This window comes from Danio aesculapii, chromosome 7 (assembly GCF_903798145.1).
Source record: "Danio aesculapii chromosome 7, fDanAes4.1, whole genome shotgun sequence".
Taxonomy (NCBI): domain Eukaryota; kingdom Metazoa; phylum Chordata; class Actinopteri; order Cypriniformes; family Danionidae; genus Danio; species Danio aesculapii.
Window position 1 is genome coordinate 24296098 of NC_079441.1, and position 17404 is coordinate 24313501.

At 36.6% G+C, this 17404-nt stretch overlaps 1 protein-coding gene across 6 annotated transcripts; it reads right to left on the reverse strand.

Moving 5' to 3' along the window:
- Positions 1-390: 390 nt before the first annotated feature.
- On the reverse strand, positions 391-17368 carry cd99l2 (CD99 molecule-like 2). 6 transcript variants are annotated; one of them, XM_056461364.1, is made up of 12 exons: positions 16928-17368; positions 14702-14758; positions 14518-14568; positions 14304-14372; positions 11281-11388; positions 10560-10640; positions 8175-8225; positions 6042-6113; positions 5902-5964; positions 5688-5807; positions 5534-5599; positions 391-3587 (listed from the first exon to the last, which is right to left on the reverse strand). In XM_056461364.1, the coding sequence occupies exons 1-12, from the start codon at positions 16986-16988 to the stop codon at positions 3526-3528; spliced, it is 861 nt and encodes a 286-aa protein (XP_056317339.1). In that variant the 5' UTR covers positions 16989-17368; the 3' UTR covers positions 391-3525. The 6 variants fall into 6 exon arrangements, with proteins under 6 accessions (XP_056317339.1, XP_056317338.1, XP_056317340.1 ...); XM_056461363.1 differs by having other exon boundaries at positions 8172-8225; positions 16928-17365; XM_056461365.1 differs by lacking the exon at positions 8175-8225 and having other exon boundaries at positions 16928-17365.
- Positions 17369-17404: the final 36 nt, after the last annotated feature.

The window sequence follows — 17404 nt, forward strand, 5'->3', positions numbered from 1 at the left end:
GGAGGATACCATATGAAGCCAATTATGTGTAATAATTTATGATGCAAAGAATATATGGTGTATTTTGTTTGCTTTTATGACTATTTTTGTATTTGTGCAACCCTGTTTATCCTTTTTATAGTGCACACACAAGTTTGAATTCTGTTACAAAAAAATTTCAGAAACCTACAAAAAATAAACAACCAAGGGAATCAAAGACGAGATAAACTGTTTATTATTGGGTTTCTTTATGCTGATCTTTTACCACCAAGTACAACCAGTGAGATACAGAGTGAAATTGGAATATTAAAACGTCTAGAAGAGGATTGCCAGTTGATATCGGTGTAAATATGTTTTCATCACATTCTGCATTTGATTGCGCAGATGAAAAGAGAGATTTCACGCTGAAGGTCGCTGTTTCATTTCCAGATTTCATTTCATTGAATGACGGCAAGAAAACAAAAACACAACCTACAGCATTGGCAATAGGATCTGTGGCAGTTCCATGATGCAAGAGCTGAACTGGCAGTGCAAATCAAGACACTTCAGAAACGTCTGTCCAAATAGCAAATTTGTCAGGTTCATAAATAAACCCAGTACACAAGAAAAACCTTTAATATCTACAGCTAGAATCCAAACATGCATTTCTGTACAGTTCTGCGCGCACACCCTTGTTTTGACAAAATTGCGACTATACTGGCCAGACGACACCAGAGAGCCCAGAGAACCTTGCAAACAAAACAGCCATCGTATGAACTACTAGTTACCCAGAAATGCAGATGGTCAACTGAAATAACTAGGGAGGGTTTTAACAGTCACATTACGTGTCCAAGCAACAAATCTGGAAGCAGTTCAACACAGGTGATGATGCCGTGGTTGAAAATGTTCAAGACACTTGTGAATTTCCACATTTGCCTTAACGAGGCTGTTTTACTCAGCTGTTTCAGATTCATTCCACCGGATCACTAGACTCACACACCAAAGTCAAAGAGCATGCAAAAAGGCAAAAACCATCACATCTTTGGTGTTCTTCATTTCTGACAAGTGTAGCACCAAAAAAAGCTACATGGTTCTGGTAGCGTATAAAGAATTACATTCAGCTAACATTCTGTTTGTTCGTTTTCACCGTACAAATAACCATGGTAGGACGCAAGGAACGAGAAACGCATCAGGCAACATTCTGCGCTGTTACGTCTCTGACATCATTACCATTCGCAAGACTTCGGCTTAATCTTGAGCATGTGAGTAAACAATATTTCGGATCTGTTCAAACGGCAAAGAGTGTGAAGGTGCAGTCACATTTACCATTTTCGGAGGGCAAAATACAATCGTTTTAATAGAAGTACATTTAAATCAGAGTTTTGTGTGTACAAGAATTTCATTTGTCAGTAAATATGCCACATTGACCATTGTTTGGCACATTTTAATAGTCAGATTTCTACCATTTCAATGTGATATTGTCTTCATAACAAGTTTATAATGTAGATATCCCACAGTTAACATTGTTTTGCAAAATTTCACATGTGAAATTTATGCATTTCAATTGAAACCAACATGAATGGGGGAAAAAAAATCCACTTGTCATGTAATTACAGTGAAATATACCCACTTTAGTACAACCTTCACAGGTTAAACTCAAGAATTTCATTAGAAACCCATATGGACGTAAATTTTGTATGACCAAACATTTAAAGTAGTCTGTCACACAAATATGCTACATTTGCCATTTCCAGCAAGTTTTCATTGGCTAAATTCAGCCATTTCCATTCAAAACCCACATAAATGTGAATTTTGTTGGCATAAACTATGCCAATCCCATGTTGACTAGTCTCTTGACTTTTATGTTAGCTGTGCTTCATAAACCAATGGCCATGTTTGTAGTTTGGGAGAATGTGACTGCACCTTTAAACTGGAACAACGTACTAAACCTGGTACGTGTGATTTGTAGACATTCAAGTGAGGCAGCCCTTCTAATGGTTGTGACTATTAGTGCCGTGTTCGAAGCTAGCGTGTCTTCCCTAATGTTAGCGTGGTAAGGCATTGGGAAGGAAAGCACCATTGGCAAGGGCTTGGGGTAACAAAGGTGCACCTGAATTCACAGTGAAAAACAACAGCTACTGGAAAATCTGGAGCATCTCAAGTGAGGGAGAGGATGGAAAGGACAGAGCTGCTTTCCAGTGTGGTTTTGCTAAATCTATGTGCCAGTTTTAGATGTTGACCTTCCAAATCAGTAAAAAATTTAGTCTGTAAACTGCAAACTCTTGGCGAATTAGCAAAGTGGGAAAGCAGCTCATTAAGGCAATAGCAAAACTAGGAAGGGTGCAACAGGTCTCTAAAATGTCTCAAAGCTAAAGCTCAAACATGCTACAAACAATACAAACACTACGCTAGGGCGAAAAAATGACTCCCCCGTAATCCAAAAAGAGTGGGGGGGCACAAACATTTATGTACATTTACTGCTACAAGTGTAAATAGAGCTACACTGATACAACGGTTTGAGTACAAACTTGAAAACGGTATGCAATATACAAGCACATTAATTAATCCCTTAAAATCCCCCCCCAAAAAGGTGATCAGAATTAGCGATACGAGAGTTACTACGCTGTTTTATGTATTGCGCTAACATGAAAACACAACTTCGGTTACTTCCGACCACAATTACTTGACGCTAATGTATCTAGTCAATCTGATCACGCCGAATTCATCTATTCCTCAAAAGAAGGAATCTCAATCACTGACATCCAGCTAACACACAAAAGTTTCTTCATCAACACACATCACATCTTCACAGTTTAGTCAATTTTTTTTTTTTCTTAAAGCAAATTAGAAGGAAGCAGCTGTCGGTTAGTTTCTGACTTGAGTAGTTCATCCATTTTTTTTTTTCCTCAAAAGTCACTCTAGTAAAAAGTTCGCTAAGACACAAAAACCTGCATATATGTGTAACAATCTTTTCACATTGCTCTGTGAAAGCAAGGCAAATATATACAGACCACGATGAAACTAAAAACTTCTCAAATCCTTCATCTTGTTTCAATCGCAGATTCCACAACACACAGTTTTGCTGTGAAAACATATGGGATACACAGTCTTGACCTATAAAAGCATATTTCTATGATTATCCAATCTGCCGTTTCTGTAAACCTTGGATTAGTCAGTCTTCTCATTGTTCAGTAATACGCGTTTGTTCACAATAGGAATTATGAGCGAATTTGTTCAACAAAAAAACTAGCGCAGTTTGTGTGGGGCTCCGTTAAAAAAAAACAAATCTGATTTCTGGGGTCTCAGAAGGTCATGCTACAATTCATTACTGGTTGTTTTCCGTTTCAGAGCAGTATTATTGCAGACAGGCTTACTAGCATTGTTGCATATAAACAGTTCAAATAGTATAAATAAAAAGATATTACACTATGTTTAAGGTTGATTTAAACAGTCACATTGGTACTTGGAAAAGAGCGTTGTGGTGCAAATGTGCTGGGAAATACAGTGGCATTCGAATGGGAGAACAACAATTTAGAACTGCGCCCTCTTCAGTTTGGACATTAGAGATTAAACTGCATTTTCCTCGGTCGGCGGCTCGGCGTTGGGAGGCTGGAGAAGAGTTTGTTGAACTGGAGTAAAAAGAAAAATAATGTAATCATTTGGAGAGAATAAATATGTATTCTTTGTAGCTAAAAAATATCAAACTTCATGAAAAATTGGTGCAATTGAAGCCAGTTTTTATTTCTTTTCAAATTATGAGATAAATGTGATAACAATGCTGGATATGAACTGATATGCCTTGTTTTTAAAGGGTTAGTTCACCCCAAATTGAAAATTCTCTTATTAATTACTCGCACCTCCTGTTCCAAACCCCTGAGACCTTTGTTCTTCTTCAGAATACAAATTAAGATATTTTAAAAGAAATCCGAGAGCTCCATCATCCTACGTAGACTACAACCATTGTTTAAAGTCCAGAAAATCATCCTCTAAACAGACCACATGCATATAGTGGTTCCATAGGAATATTATCAAGCTACAAGAATCCTTTTGTGCACACATAAAACAACAACAACTTTATTCAACATATATATATATAGATTATGTCCCGTTTCCACTGAGTGGGACAGTACGGTATGGTACGGTTTGGAACAGATCACCTTTATCAGGCTTGTGTCTCCACTGCCAAAGGGTACCAATGGTAACCTTTTGGTAGGCATGGTGTACGACAGAAAGTTGCAGTCGATGTTATTCTCACTCGAAATGTCAAAGTAACGCTGTACGGGTTGTTCATATATTTAGTGAGAAGCACTTACAAAACAGTTGCTTTATACAAATAAATACTTGTGTATAAATGTTCATTATTAACCTTTCTATGAACAGGATTTGATTATAACTGCAGATCAATGATGAATGCAAAATAGCCTAGAGTAACATCTGTGATTATATCAAATAAATGCAACATATATGAACACAAACAGACCCTTACAGTCTCCAATATGTTACCAGTTACAGAAAAACTTAACACAGGATACAGTTAGTCCTCATTTGGGTTTAAAACCAACACGCAAAACAAACCTCTCGTCTGTATCTTTAACTTCACCAGCACGTGTAACCTCTGTTAAAAAGTAATTCCGTCATTCCAAGTTCATAATAGTCCAAAAGGTGATGATAATAGTTATACATTTATGTTTTAGGTTGCTGAAAGAATCATTTGCTCCTTTGTTTTTTCCAGCTTCTCCTTTGTTTTTTCACTATTCATTCTCAATGCTTCAATAATCAAGCGCACGTTATTATTTAAGCTCAAGTTTGTTATTTCAAATATAGACGTGCGGCAAGCATAGGCAAGCTCGATGGAGAAAGTGAAACCACACACGCTTTTAGGCGGCCTCGTTAACATCAAGATGACATACGGTGTATTTAAAAGTGGCTCTTCCTTTGTTTTCATTCTCCTGTCTGTAAACCAATAGCGTTCAGCTGCGCATCTAGCTCCGCCTTTTGGTACTCTTTTGTTGTGCTAAGTACCCTTTAGAAAGGGTACCCTAAAGTGGTGTGGTGTGGTACGGTTCGCTTTTTGATAACTTTTGACAGTGGATCCTTACCGTACCACTCAGTGGAAACGGCCAATTTCCTCTGTTTGAAACAAACCATTGGCACATCTAAGGCATATGTCAGCAGCAACACAACCAAGAGCGACATGTATAAGGAGCGCAGCGCTCTCATGAATGTGCACCCTATACTGACACTGAGAAGAATAAACTGTTGTTATTTTTATTTATGTGCTCTCAAAAGTATTCTTATAGCTAGCATTCTCAGATTGAATTACTGAAAATGCCTGGACTGTTTCGACAAGTTTTTGGTTCCTTACTGGATGAGTTGGGACCATTATTGTCTATGGAGGATGAAGGAGCTCTCAGATTTAATACAAATATCTTAGGCATTTGGAACAATATGAGGGTGAGTAATTATTGACAGAATTTACATATTTGGGTGAACTATTGCTTTAAATTTAAACAAACAAAGTAAGTCATATAGAGACGTTTGTTTTACAAACAAAAGATAAACAAGGGTTAAATACCTTGTGGCTCCTGTGCGACTACAGCATCTGGGGCATCTGCTTTCACCATATCTGCATTCAGACTCTCTGTGATAAGATGAAGCACATTATAATGAGTGACGGGAAAAGGGCAAGCCATGTGGTGCCATTAAGAAGGAAATGTGTTTATCTTTACGCTGTATGCTGAAACACAGCTTCTTCTTCTGGTAGGAGATGTAGCCGCTCACTGCACCAACCAGAGCCATGGCTACAGCGCTCACGATGCCAGCGATGGTGCCAGTCTCAGCCATGGTGTCTGTGGATCAACACATAGACTACTATTAATAGACAAATATACAAAGGCCACCCACAATTGTTTTGTAATAACTCCTAAAAATACTCAATCATACCGTAGTTGTTGTCGTCAGCAGGATCCAAATCACCAACATTGCTGGAACTTCCACCTTTTCCACCTGTAGAAATATGAACACTGAAATGAAGCCCTTTCTTTTATTTAACCCTCAATATGAAGGGTGGTTTAAGTAGTCACCTTTGCCTTTGTCGGGTTTGTAAGAGTTATCATTTCCCACATCCGAAAGGTCATCATCTGAGAATTGACTTCCTGAAAAATTAGAAAACATTTGGCTTAGAAACAACTAGGTTCTTACTAGTCCTATTAGCTTTCAATATTGCCCATGCAATGTAAAGAAAGGTTAAGCTTTGAGGTCACTAAAAGAGGAAAAGGCCAATATCCTGAAACTGCAAGAAACAGAAAGCTGAGCTGCTGATTGGGGGGGGGGAGCGTAACTTCAAATAGATTTTCAAAATGTATGAACAGGAATAATATTACTAGTCTTATCCTTTAGATGGTGCTTTCTTTATTTACTTCACATGATGATACACCTCCTTCAGACACTTTTTAATGCAGTTCGATGACATGAAAAAGCCTGATTTTATGTTAACCGAAAGGAACATGAATGAAAATCAAAAGATATGCTACATAATATGTATAATTCTTCACCTAATCATGCAACCGATGTTTGAATATGTCAGTAAAAAGTTTGAAAGCATGATATTAGGAAACATCACATCTAATGTTACTTCAGGAACTCCATTCATTGTTAGTTCGCTGGCTAAATGCAATTATAAATGAACAATTTTACTGAATATATGCAGCTATTATAGGGCTGTGAAATATGACTATATATATCCTATGGGGTATGTAATTCTTCATTTAATCACTCAATCGATGTTTGAAGATAGAAGTTTGAAGTCAGTGAAAAGTTGATATTATGAAACATTATATTTACCTTAGGAACGCCATACATTGTTAGCTCGCTGCTAAATGTAATTCTAAATGTATAATTTTACTATATATATATATATATATATATATATATATATATATATATATATATATATATATATATTTTTTTTTTTTTTTATATATATATATATATATTTATTTATATATATATATATTTATTTATTTATTTTTATATATATATATATATATATATATATATATATATATATATATATATATATATATCATGGTTAAAATAAAAAATCTGTTGTTTTACATTCATGGCAATGCTTTTTTTATATTTTATTTATGTGCAATATTACTTGTCATCATGAGGATGCAGACACAAACATGAATATAGTTATTATAGAATTAAGTTATATTATAATCATTTGTTTAATCAAAAGGGTTACATATTTATACCTTACATTTCTAGATTTTTATTCAAACATTTGCCCAAAAGTTGTAAATAAACTGAGAAATATGGTTACATATGAACATGTACATTTCTGAGTAGCTATTTGCTTTAAAATGTAAAGAAGATAGTTCTTTACATGTGCGCTGTGTGAATATAAATAAACCATTCATTGAATTTACAGAAATGGTACTATATTGTGATGTATATAGTTATCAGCATATGAGACTTGTATCGTAACATACGATTTTTGTCAAATCGCCCAGCTCTAATATGCAATATACTGCAAAATCATTGTATTTCATAATTTACAGAATCAAAATGTGGTTATAGTGCGTATGTTTAGATAAATCTATCAGGGAAATGCGCTGTGATATATGTAATGAATAGGATCATTATCCCATTAAAACTGAAGGATTTCCTTTGTTTTTTATTACTAACTATTATATATAAAAATAAGTGATGAAATTCATTGTTTTAAATCGTTTCCCTTGTGTAGGTCTGTATAAATTGAAAGAACACTATTGTTTCTTCAACTTCAATGAAATGTCACGTACCTAAAATATTTACAAATGAACAGATTTTGAATTGAATAGAGATTGCAACTGAATATTATCCAATCGATAGCTTGTCAGTCAGAAGGGATATGTAAAATATGGATCAATACCCAGCAGTACTAGCCAACAAATATAGTCCAGCAAAAACAATCTGCAAACAAGCAATCTGATTAAATACATCCCAATTCGTGCAAAGATAAGATGCAAGAGATCAAGAGCCATGGTGATTATTGCTTCAGTCCCCAAAAGCTTTGTGCTGAAATCTGAAAGCAGGTTATATTTTAATCGCATAGAGATTAGCTGTAATTCATGAGCACAAAAGCGGCGATTCTTTCAGCCAAGAAGGTAAAGAGAAGAAGAGGGTGCTAAAGGTGTTTCCCAAACTGTTCCTATATTTCTTACCACCTCTGCTATTGGGGGTGCCGTCATCACGGCTTCCTCCTCCGACCTCTTTATCTAGCAGGAACAGTAAATGCCATCAATCCAGCTAGCTTGGGTTAAGTCATGCTGACTAGCAACACTATAGTCTAAATTTCCCGGTGACAGACTGTAATGTTATTTTCTTTATTATATCATTCTTCGGACTTTGCTTTTGATGACCTTCAAAATCACATGGGCCCTTTACAGAAACCAGAAGTAATGAGGATGCAGATATTTTGATGTTTAGACAGGTAACAGCTGCTTTTTGTCTGAACAGCCAGACAAAATGAGGCCCGCTCTCACCCAGCCCAGAGTATCAAAGTATACAGATTTAATCTAAGTGTAAATACATTTCTACCACCTCTGAGCTGCTTCTGTGCCACCTTTGCTTTGTAAATTAAGCACTTTGGAAAAATGTCTCAGAAATAGGTTCTATGTAATGAACTTAATCAACAAATTGGACAGTCTTTCTTTCTTCCTTTCTTCCTTTTCGTTTCATGGTTTCATATCTCTTTTTGAAGAAATGGCTTCATGGAAGAGAATGTTTCTTTGCAGATCATCTCAACTTCTCTTTTAAGAACGAACAACAAATTTAACTATTTATTTTCAGCCTAAACCTTTCATTAAAGTGGGCTAGTTCTATCTGAAGTGGCACAATTTGGATTTTGTTCTGTGGGAAATTTATATTGAAACCTTAACGCCTGCATTAATAGAAGTAAACTTCACCTATTATGCTACTTTAAAGGTAATTTGCTAATTTTCTTTTAGAGGTCTCTTAAATTAGGTTACATGCATCCCCCAAAAAACCCACTTTACATGTCTGTTAATTCAATTGGTCAAATGCTTTAAAGAATCAAAAGCTTGTTTCTGTCACCCTTCAATGTTCTGATTGGCAGACTGTCTTTTCTGTTGTTTTTTGGAAACTATTTCTCCAAATATCCTCACATTGTAGGACAATTTCAATTGAATCAATTTTACAAGCGACAAAAAATTGGAAGTAAAAGTTGATCAGCCTGAACCTCCATTTCAAACACAACATAATTAGAACCTTTCTCAGAGAAAAGTTTAGAAAATTATAAACTCAAGAGAACTGTGTGGTCTGTTAATAAGCCAGGGGTCAATCTGATGCGTACAGAGTAGTCATTTCTGTAAACCTTCTCTGTTCTGATTGGCAGACAGCCTTTTATGTTGCTTTTTAAAAACTAAATGGCTCAAAATATTCAAATCTCAGCTATGGACACTTCCTTACACTGTAGATCAGTTTCAATTGAATCGATTGTACCACATTAATTCACACTCAAGTCAAGTGACAAAACATTGGAAGTACAAGTTGATCAGCCAGAACCTCCATTTCAAACACAACATAATTAGAATCTTTCTCAGAGAAAAGTTTAGAAGATCATAAACCCAAGAGAAATGTGTGGTTGGTTTATAAGCCAAGAGTCAGAGTAGTCGCCTCATGAGATTACAGAGACTCACTGACTGAATTCTGTGCTCTTTTAAATATAAATGATTATAATGGGAGATTTGTTGAGCTGCATAAAGTCATGCTAGAATAAATGTTTATTCTCAACAATAAATGTTTCTTCAGAACAAACAAAGGGAAGTGTTTTATGGTCAAAATAGACATTGTTCATTGACTTTCCATAGAATCCCTAGACTGACATCATGTAAATACATTATGTATTTACAGGATGTGGATCAGTTACATAAAATGAAACCGAATTGCAGATGATTAGATAGATAGAACCTGCGGACATTTTGTGCAGAATTTTGTAAAAAATCTGCGTATTTATGCTGAATGATTTTGGGACCATTATAACAAAAAACTTAATATACAAAATAAAATAATACATTTTTAACTTTTATTTAATGTTGACAATGCAAATCCAATTAAAGCCACTTATTTGGTAAACAAAGCAAGTCTTTAATATTATATATCTACTAAAAGACTTTACAAATATTACTTTACAAACTATATTGGAAATTAATCATATGAACATTTTGACCTTAGCCAGTAATATTACTGAAATGAATTTAAAATCGGTATAAATATAAATGTACACACACTTACACAAGTCAATAAACAGACTCAATGATGGGCTAAAGATCTGTGGATTTCTGCGCACACAGATTCCATGTGAGCCCACAGATGACTCATTTGTGCAGTTCTGAATCGATTCTTAGGAGTCAGCAAGTATATATTTCTAAATATCTTATAAAAACTTTGTACGTAAACCTCTTACATGATCAAACATCTACATTACACACCAAACAAGTGTAATATTTAGAAAATAGTTAATTACATCATTTTTAGAGTGCTTAAGCCACAAAATGACCAAAAATAAAACTAAGATAAAAAATACTTACCACCTTTGCCAGAGTCTTTACCCTTTCCTTTGATGTCATTGTCAGGGTTTAGGGCGTCTGCAAGATCGAAGTCCTCTAGACCTGTCAGGCAAAAATAATCACTATAAGTCACTATATGACAACGAACACATGCACAGAACTAACTGTAGTTTTAATACAGCAAAGTGACAATGAAAAACAACTACTTCTGTGTAATATGAGGTGTGAATGTTTGAAAGAAATATTTACATTTTATGAGTCACAGACGAGACACACAGAACCAGACAAGATGGTGATGATCGTAATGCACTGTGATATCCAGACACTGATAAATGTTGTTGAAAGACTTGGGTTGAGTTGACATCCGTAATTAAATCTGTGCTTATGGCTTATTTTAGCTGCTTTATAGTCTGTTACAATTCTTACTGCATAAGAGAACATAAATGATGTGAATAAACAGCTAGAGAAAGTCATGGATGTAATTGCTATATCAGAGGCATGCATTATTAATATAATTCAATATTTGCCACTTTCGTTTGTATCTTCTGCTTCTCTTAATATGTACTTTCGGAGCATTATAGGAAATGCTGATTGTAAAAAAAAATCATATCAAACATTCATTTTGGCCTCTCATCCTATTTAAAGTGACTGTTAATACACATATCCTCATGCAGACACACACGGACACAAACACGATGGACGGTTCTATGTGGGGAATTGACAGCACGAGCACGGTACACACCAGACTGGGTTTTCCGGGGGGTAACGGAGGTTCGGAGAGGATTAGGGGTTGTTCGGGGCAACAGGGCTGGCCGAATGGTGGCGTCAAAGAGATCAGTGTATGTCTCTGCTGTTAGTGAAGGTTAATATGTTAGTATTGGAAAGCAGTTGACTTTTAGGGGTGCAGGGCATTCAAACCTATGATGAAGAGTAGTTAGTGGGCACCAACATACAAAACACAATTGTTAGATTTGTCTTTTACTGCATACACAATTTAGTGTGATTCTGCTATTCACAATGTTTTCTTCTCTCTTTTTTACCTCAGATAAATATGTGAGCTTTAAGTGTTTCTCTGTGACTCAGCATAAATAACACAAGACACAAAACTGTGTGTTTTAGCAACAGCAGCAGTAGGGAGCAGAAGGAGATTTGCTTTAGGCTTATCCTGAGCTTCATCTGCACTAATCTGGATACATCTGTAAACACTATTTCTTTCCTACATTTTGGCCTTCCGTACTCAATGAGACTGCATTCAGCAAAACCTGAACATATTGAAGATATTCTCCCAAGTGTATAAATGTGAAAACAGTTTTGGGTAACACTTTATTTTGATGATCCATTTGAGTATTAGTAGACTGTCTGCTTAATATATGTTGATACTGCTGCTAAACAGACATTTAACTGACTATACGTGTCAGTACATGTCAACTTACACTAACCCTAACCCCAACCTAACACTCTACTTGTAATCTAATGAGAATTAGTTGCAATGTAACTTAAATTTAACAAACGGACCATGAAAATGAAGTGTGACCCAGTTTTTGCCACCTATGTGTTATTTACTTTTTAAAGGGTCACGAAACCCTAAAACATATATTTTTTTTAGATTTTTCACATGTATATGTGCCGTGTTGCTAAAAACACTATTTATGAACACTTCCTTAATGTACAAGTGGCTCAAATTCACTCATTTTGAGGCGAGAACCGGCGGACGTGCAACAACTTTAATCATGAGGTAAACACAATACAGCAGTCTCCATCCGGAGCTCCTTTACAGGACTAGTAAAGACCCGCTGCATCACGCTCGTCAGCACTACCAAGTCGACCAATCACAGAGCTTACGCTACGTGTACGTGTTCCATTTTTTTGAGAGGTGCGCGTCAGCAATGGCGACGGCCACGGTGAGGGGCTATGCGTCCACTAGGCTGCGCCATAGGCTGCACCGCAGCATACACGTGCGCTTGACGCAGAAGTATAAATCAGCCTTATTCACCTTATTCTCCGCGTACGAGCGGGCGCAGCCATTTGAATCATTTTGTCTCGAAACTTCCGGTCTCAAAAACAGCTCGTTTTGCTGCTTGGTGTTGCAAACTGATATTTTCTTATAATATATTTCTACTTTGTCTGTATTGTAATGCAAACACTTGTTTGTGGAGTAAGTAGTTTGACCGTTTTTTGCCGTTTAATATTCCTAGTCATTTCTCCCATAGGCAACTGAATCGGAAGTTCTAAAACAATCGCAAAAACGCACGCACATCCGCATTGAAGAATAAGGTCAATATTCCAGCATGGTGATTGTATAGTTATTTATACAATATTTAAATATTAAATAATATATAAAATACTATATTAAAGTAGCCCATTTCTATAAAAATAATGTTTTCAGACTAAACACGATTAGCATTTAAAGGTAGGTTTGCACAACTGTTTTCAAATAACATCGTAATTACGTTTTTGGATATATATTGACAGGACGACAACAATTTGGGGGCCTTAAAACATAAAAGTTTTGAAAAAGGGAGTAGTGTATGTGTTATGTATTCAGTGTACAACTATGCATAAGACAGCAGAAAGGCGAACTACAGCACTGCATTTGCATAGGCATAATGGTTCTTTACAAAATAGCAACGCCATCTACTGGTCTGGCATGCAAAATATATCACTGTAGTCATTTTTGCAGATCCATGTGAACATGGATGGTTCTGACAAAGTTGTGAGCTCATGAAAACTACTTTTGTTTAAAGTACATTTTTATCATGTATTGTCATTTCAACATGCCCTAAGTTCAACCTTGACACGCTTGTAAATGGGGAATAACATGTTAACTTTATTATATCTGGGCTTAGTATCATCAGAGTGAGCACATGAACTGTAAAGGCCCAAACTAAACTAAACTTCAAACTAAACTAAATTAACTTAGACATCATAAGTCCAAGGCACTCTAAGAGTAGGTCAAAAGGTTTGACATGTAAACTTAAGATGTCAATAAAGGCTTTTCAATCTCTTATCCAAAGATCACTGATACATCAATTACTCCTGGAGCACTTTTTGTTCGATTCAAAAAAAAATTTAGTTCTTCATTTGAGAGCAAAAATAAGTTTGAGATTGTTTTCGAACATTCCCACACCCACAAGGCTGAGTTGTAAACGTGTTTTCAATTTCAACAATGTCAATTTATCCAGGAATTAAAAGCCTTTTCTGAGTATTTAAGATCTCTCTGTGAGGAATTGCATAGGTGCGAATTCATCTGTACCAGCTTTGCTACTCGACCCTCCAGTGTATTCATGTTGCTAACTTGGTGTTGTTGTTTTGCATGTTGTCCTTCTATTTGATCTCTGTGGAATGAGAAACAAATTGGCGGGCAAAAAAAAGCACATCAAAGAAGGCAGAGCTCCAGAACACACCCACCAATAACATAATCGCTTAAGACCGATGGTAGCTTAAAGGATTTTGGGAGCCAAAACTATCCATAAAGTTTGCTGAGGCGAGCTGTTTTGAAGTGCTGAAACAAACTCAAAAACGAATGTTTCGGTCAGATTTTGTTCGAAGTTGCATCATTTCAGTTCACTTTTTCATTTGAATTACATCAGGACCTTAAGATGACTTTAAAGTTTTGTTTCATTGAGCACTTGAAACACTTGAAAACTCTAGTGTAATTAGAAAAGCATTATGAAATTAAAACAGCATTTTCAAATGTATCCCCGGATTGATAGAGGCATATCCTGAAGTGTAAGAAGCAGCTGGAATATATTAGGTTTCTCTCACCTGTTTGTTTGGGCTTAGGCTTTGCTGGTTCCTTAACTGTGGGCTTAACAGGTTTAAGAGTGGGTTTTACTGTTAAACAAAAGACGTAAACATATAAAATATTTTCAAGTCATAATAAGTGTTAAATTATCACAATATTTAATTATGAAATCCTCATCTAATGATATGTCTTATCACAGTGCTATTAATTACATCGAACAATTATCATTCTCACCTACTCCTCCAGCAACGCCTGCTCCAGGATCCACTTTAGGTGGCTTGGTAGCTGTAGGATTAGACACAAATTAAATTAAGATCATGTACAAAATAAAATCCCTCTGAACCATGACAATGCTGTTTATTAATAAGGTCAATACCGCATTCCTTTATTATTACATCATCATATCTATCAAACTTACCTGGTCCCTCGTCATCATCATCTAATGCATCTCCCAGGTCTAGCTCCTGACTCATGCCTGCAAAACAGAGAACAAAATCTGAAAAATCCAACATACCTGTGCAACTCATGTATGAACACGCAGTATATCAGCATTCAGATCACCAACAACCATCTAGCTATGCAATGTAAGCATGTAATTCTAACACACGATACAGGTACATTAAAAAACATTGTTTATGCAAAGCATCCAAGCCCTATAATGCTTGAACACTGGCAGAATGAGGTGCTATAATGAAAATCTCAGATGATGGATTGATGCCGGTGCTAAAAACAGGAAGCTGTGCCCAACTAAACTCTCTTTTATCATACAAATTCCACAGTAGTGCCGCCACATTCCTGGATTTTAACAAAGACGCGTAAATGACAGCTGAGCTATGCATTCTTCAAGTACAAAGGGACAAAGGGTCTTTTGTGTTCAAGTACTACACAACAAAGACATTTATGCAAAGATTCTTTCCCCATGTGTCAGTTTTAGTAGTACTCTTCTAAATAGCTTCTTCTGTATTAAGCCAGAAGTAGCTCTCCAAGTCTTATGCAATCAATGTCTACCATATATTTTTAGCACTGGGTCACAGATATTCAGCACTTCACTGGAGTCAGTCTTCTCTATTTCTTTATCTCTTATTTTAAAATACTTTTTTTCTATCTCTTTCTGTCTTGCTCTGTGGCTTTATAGGTTGTCTTGGTGCATGCAGGGAGGGTTTAGCTAAAAGCAACAGTTGCCCCTTGTGCACGTGGTGCCAAAGCCAGCTCAGCACTGGCACTGTTTTATGATCAATACGTCATGTGATAGCAGTTAATCTATCAAATGTTTTCCGTTTGATGCAGTATTTTAGTCAATGTGTTTAATTATTTTTTAGATGGCATGGTGTTATAGATCACTGACAACTTTGTAATGAAAATCGTTCAAAACATGAACCTAACACCTAAAACGGCTGTAAATAAACCATGAGTTTTCAGGTAAGGAGGTGTAAACATGTATCTCATTACATATACATCAGAGAGGTGTGGCTGAGAGGAAAAGAGGGAGGGGCCGTTTACCTCTGCCAGAACTGCAGACGCTGGCTTTCCTGATTCATTTCAGTAGTGGCATAGAGGGAGGGGATTTTTACAAAATACAGCATGGGTTATACATCATCTCTGCTTCATAGTATTTTTTTTTAAAGGGGATTTTTTCCTCCCCATACGCCCACTATTTAATTTTGCTCATACCATCATGAAATCTTTGACATTGAACTCGTGTCTCACACATCAGCAAAGGGTGGCTGTTCCCCCATCATAAATGATGGTATCTTCCTATCTTCCGCAGTCTCCAAAAAATTCCTAACTCCTATGCTGTACCTGGACGCATTGTGGCTTCGTTTGCGCATGCGCTCTGACTCCAAGCCTCCCATCCTACCTGTACCGTGCAAAGATGAGGAGACTGGACTATAGAGTTGAGTCGACATTGTTCTCTGAACATATATTTTACGCACTACTGGTTATTAAATTTATATGTTCATGTTTAATTTTACTTAGATAAACGTCTTCACAAAATTGCCAATGGACAGTTATTTTCATGTTAAACGAGGCTTTCAGAACAACATAAACTGGAAAGCTATTGCAAAGTATGACCATAATCATAAGCTAAAATACACAACGACGTTAACTAAATACGCGAAACAATTAAAAGATTGTTGTTTAACAGGATTACAAAATCTATTCACAGCAATATCTAATTAGTCTTAACTACATCTCTGCGCAGGATAAGATATGTCATACTGGGGATTAACATTAGCAATGCACTTTTTTAATATTCAACAGTCAAGAACAAAAAAATCCTTCCCTTCCTCGTTAATATGCGTATAGCGCACATATTCAAAGCGGCTCAGAGTGCAATAAACCACAACGTATTTAAAAGGATAGGGTTTTATTTTTTGTAAAAAGATGAAGGTAATTTGTTGAGCTTCAGCATGTTAAGCACATCGCCGGAGCAATGGCTAGACCCAGACAGATGATCGAGAGCCAGACAGATGTTAAAACGCTACTCGGAGACGGTGATTTATGGCATTCACGCTCCCTGCGCTTCACATTAAAGTAGAAAAATGCCCTTTAAATGCTTTAAATCAATGCTTGCCTATGGTGTCGATAAAAATGATGAAGTAGGCATGGCACCGGGTTCAACAAAGAGGGGCGCAGCGCTTACCTTTCACTACCAGCAGAGAAAAGACCGCTAGAAGCGTCCATGTCCAGAGCGTCTTCTCCATGTTAAAACTCCGAAATGGGACCTGGGTTGCAGCGATATTAAATATTGGCAGCAGATGATGTATTTATGGCTATTCGCCCTTGGGGCCTAACGGGAGTTTTAAGGGTCGCAGTAGCTGGTCTAGCCGAAAAAGCCTGCGAGACGGTCTGCAGTGCGAATGAGCAGCGCTGGATTCACAGCCGCGTGTTAGATCACGTTACAACACCGGCTTTAGGGCGGTTCCTCGCTCAGCTCAGCTTTTTAGCACGCTGTAACACAGCCTTTTATAAACAGGCGAGCCTTCCTGTGTTATTTGCTTCCCTACAAATAAATAACAGTTATGTGAACTTTCTAACGGACTTTGCGACCAGCTGAACGTAGAATAGGCGCGATAAGAGTGTGTTTACAGTGTTGGTGAAGGACTGCTGCTCGAGCAGA

What these genes read in the sequence shown, in the direction of transcription:
- cd99l2 (XM_056461363.1), bottom strand. Translation starts at nt 16,988, where the DNA reads ATGGAGAAGACGCTCTGGACATGGACGCTTCTAGCGGTCTTTTCTCTG. An exon ending in TTCTCTGCTGGTAGTGAAAG is followed by an intron (nt 14,759 to 16,927) that starts GTAAGCGCTGCG and finishes TCTGTTTTGCAG; the next exon opens with GCATGAGTCAGGAGCTAGAC. An exon ending in GCCTAAGCCCAAACAAACAG is followed by an intron (nt 11,389 to 14,303) that starts GTGAGAGAAACC and finishes CTTCACTAACAG; the next exon opens with CAGAGACATACACTGATCTC.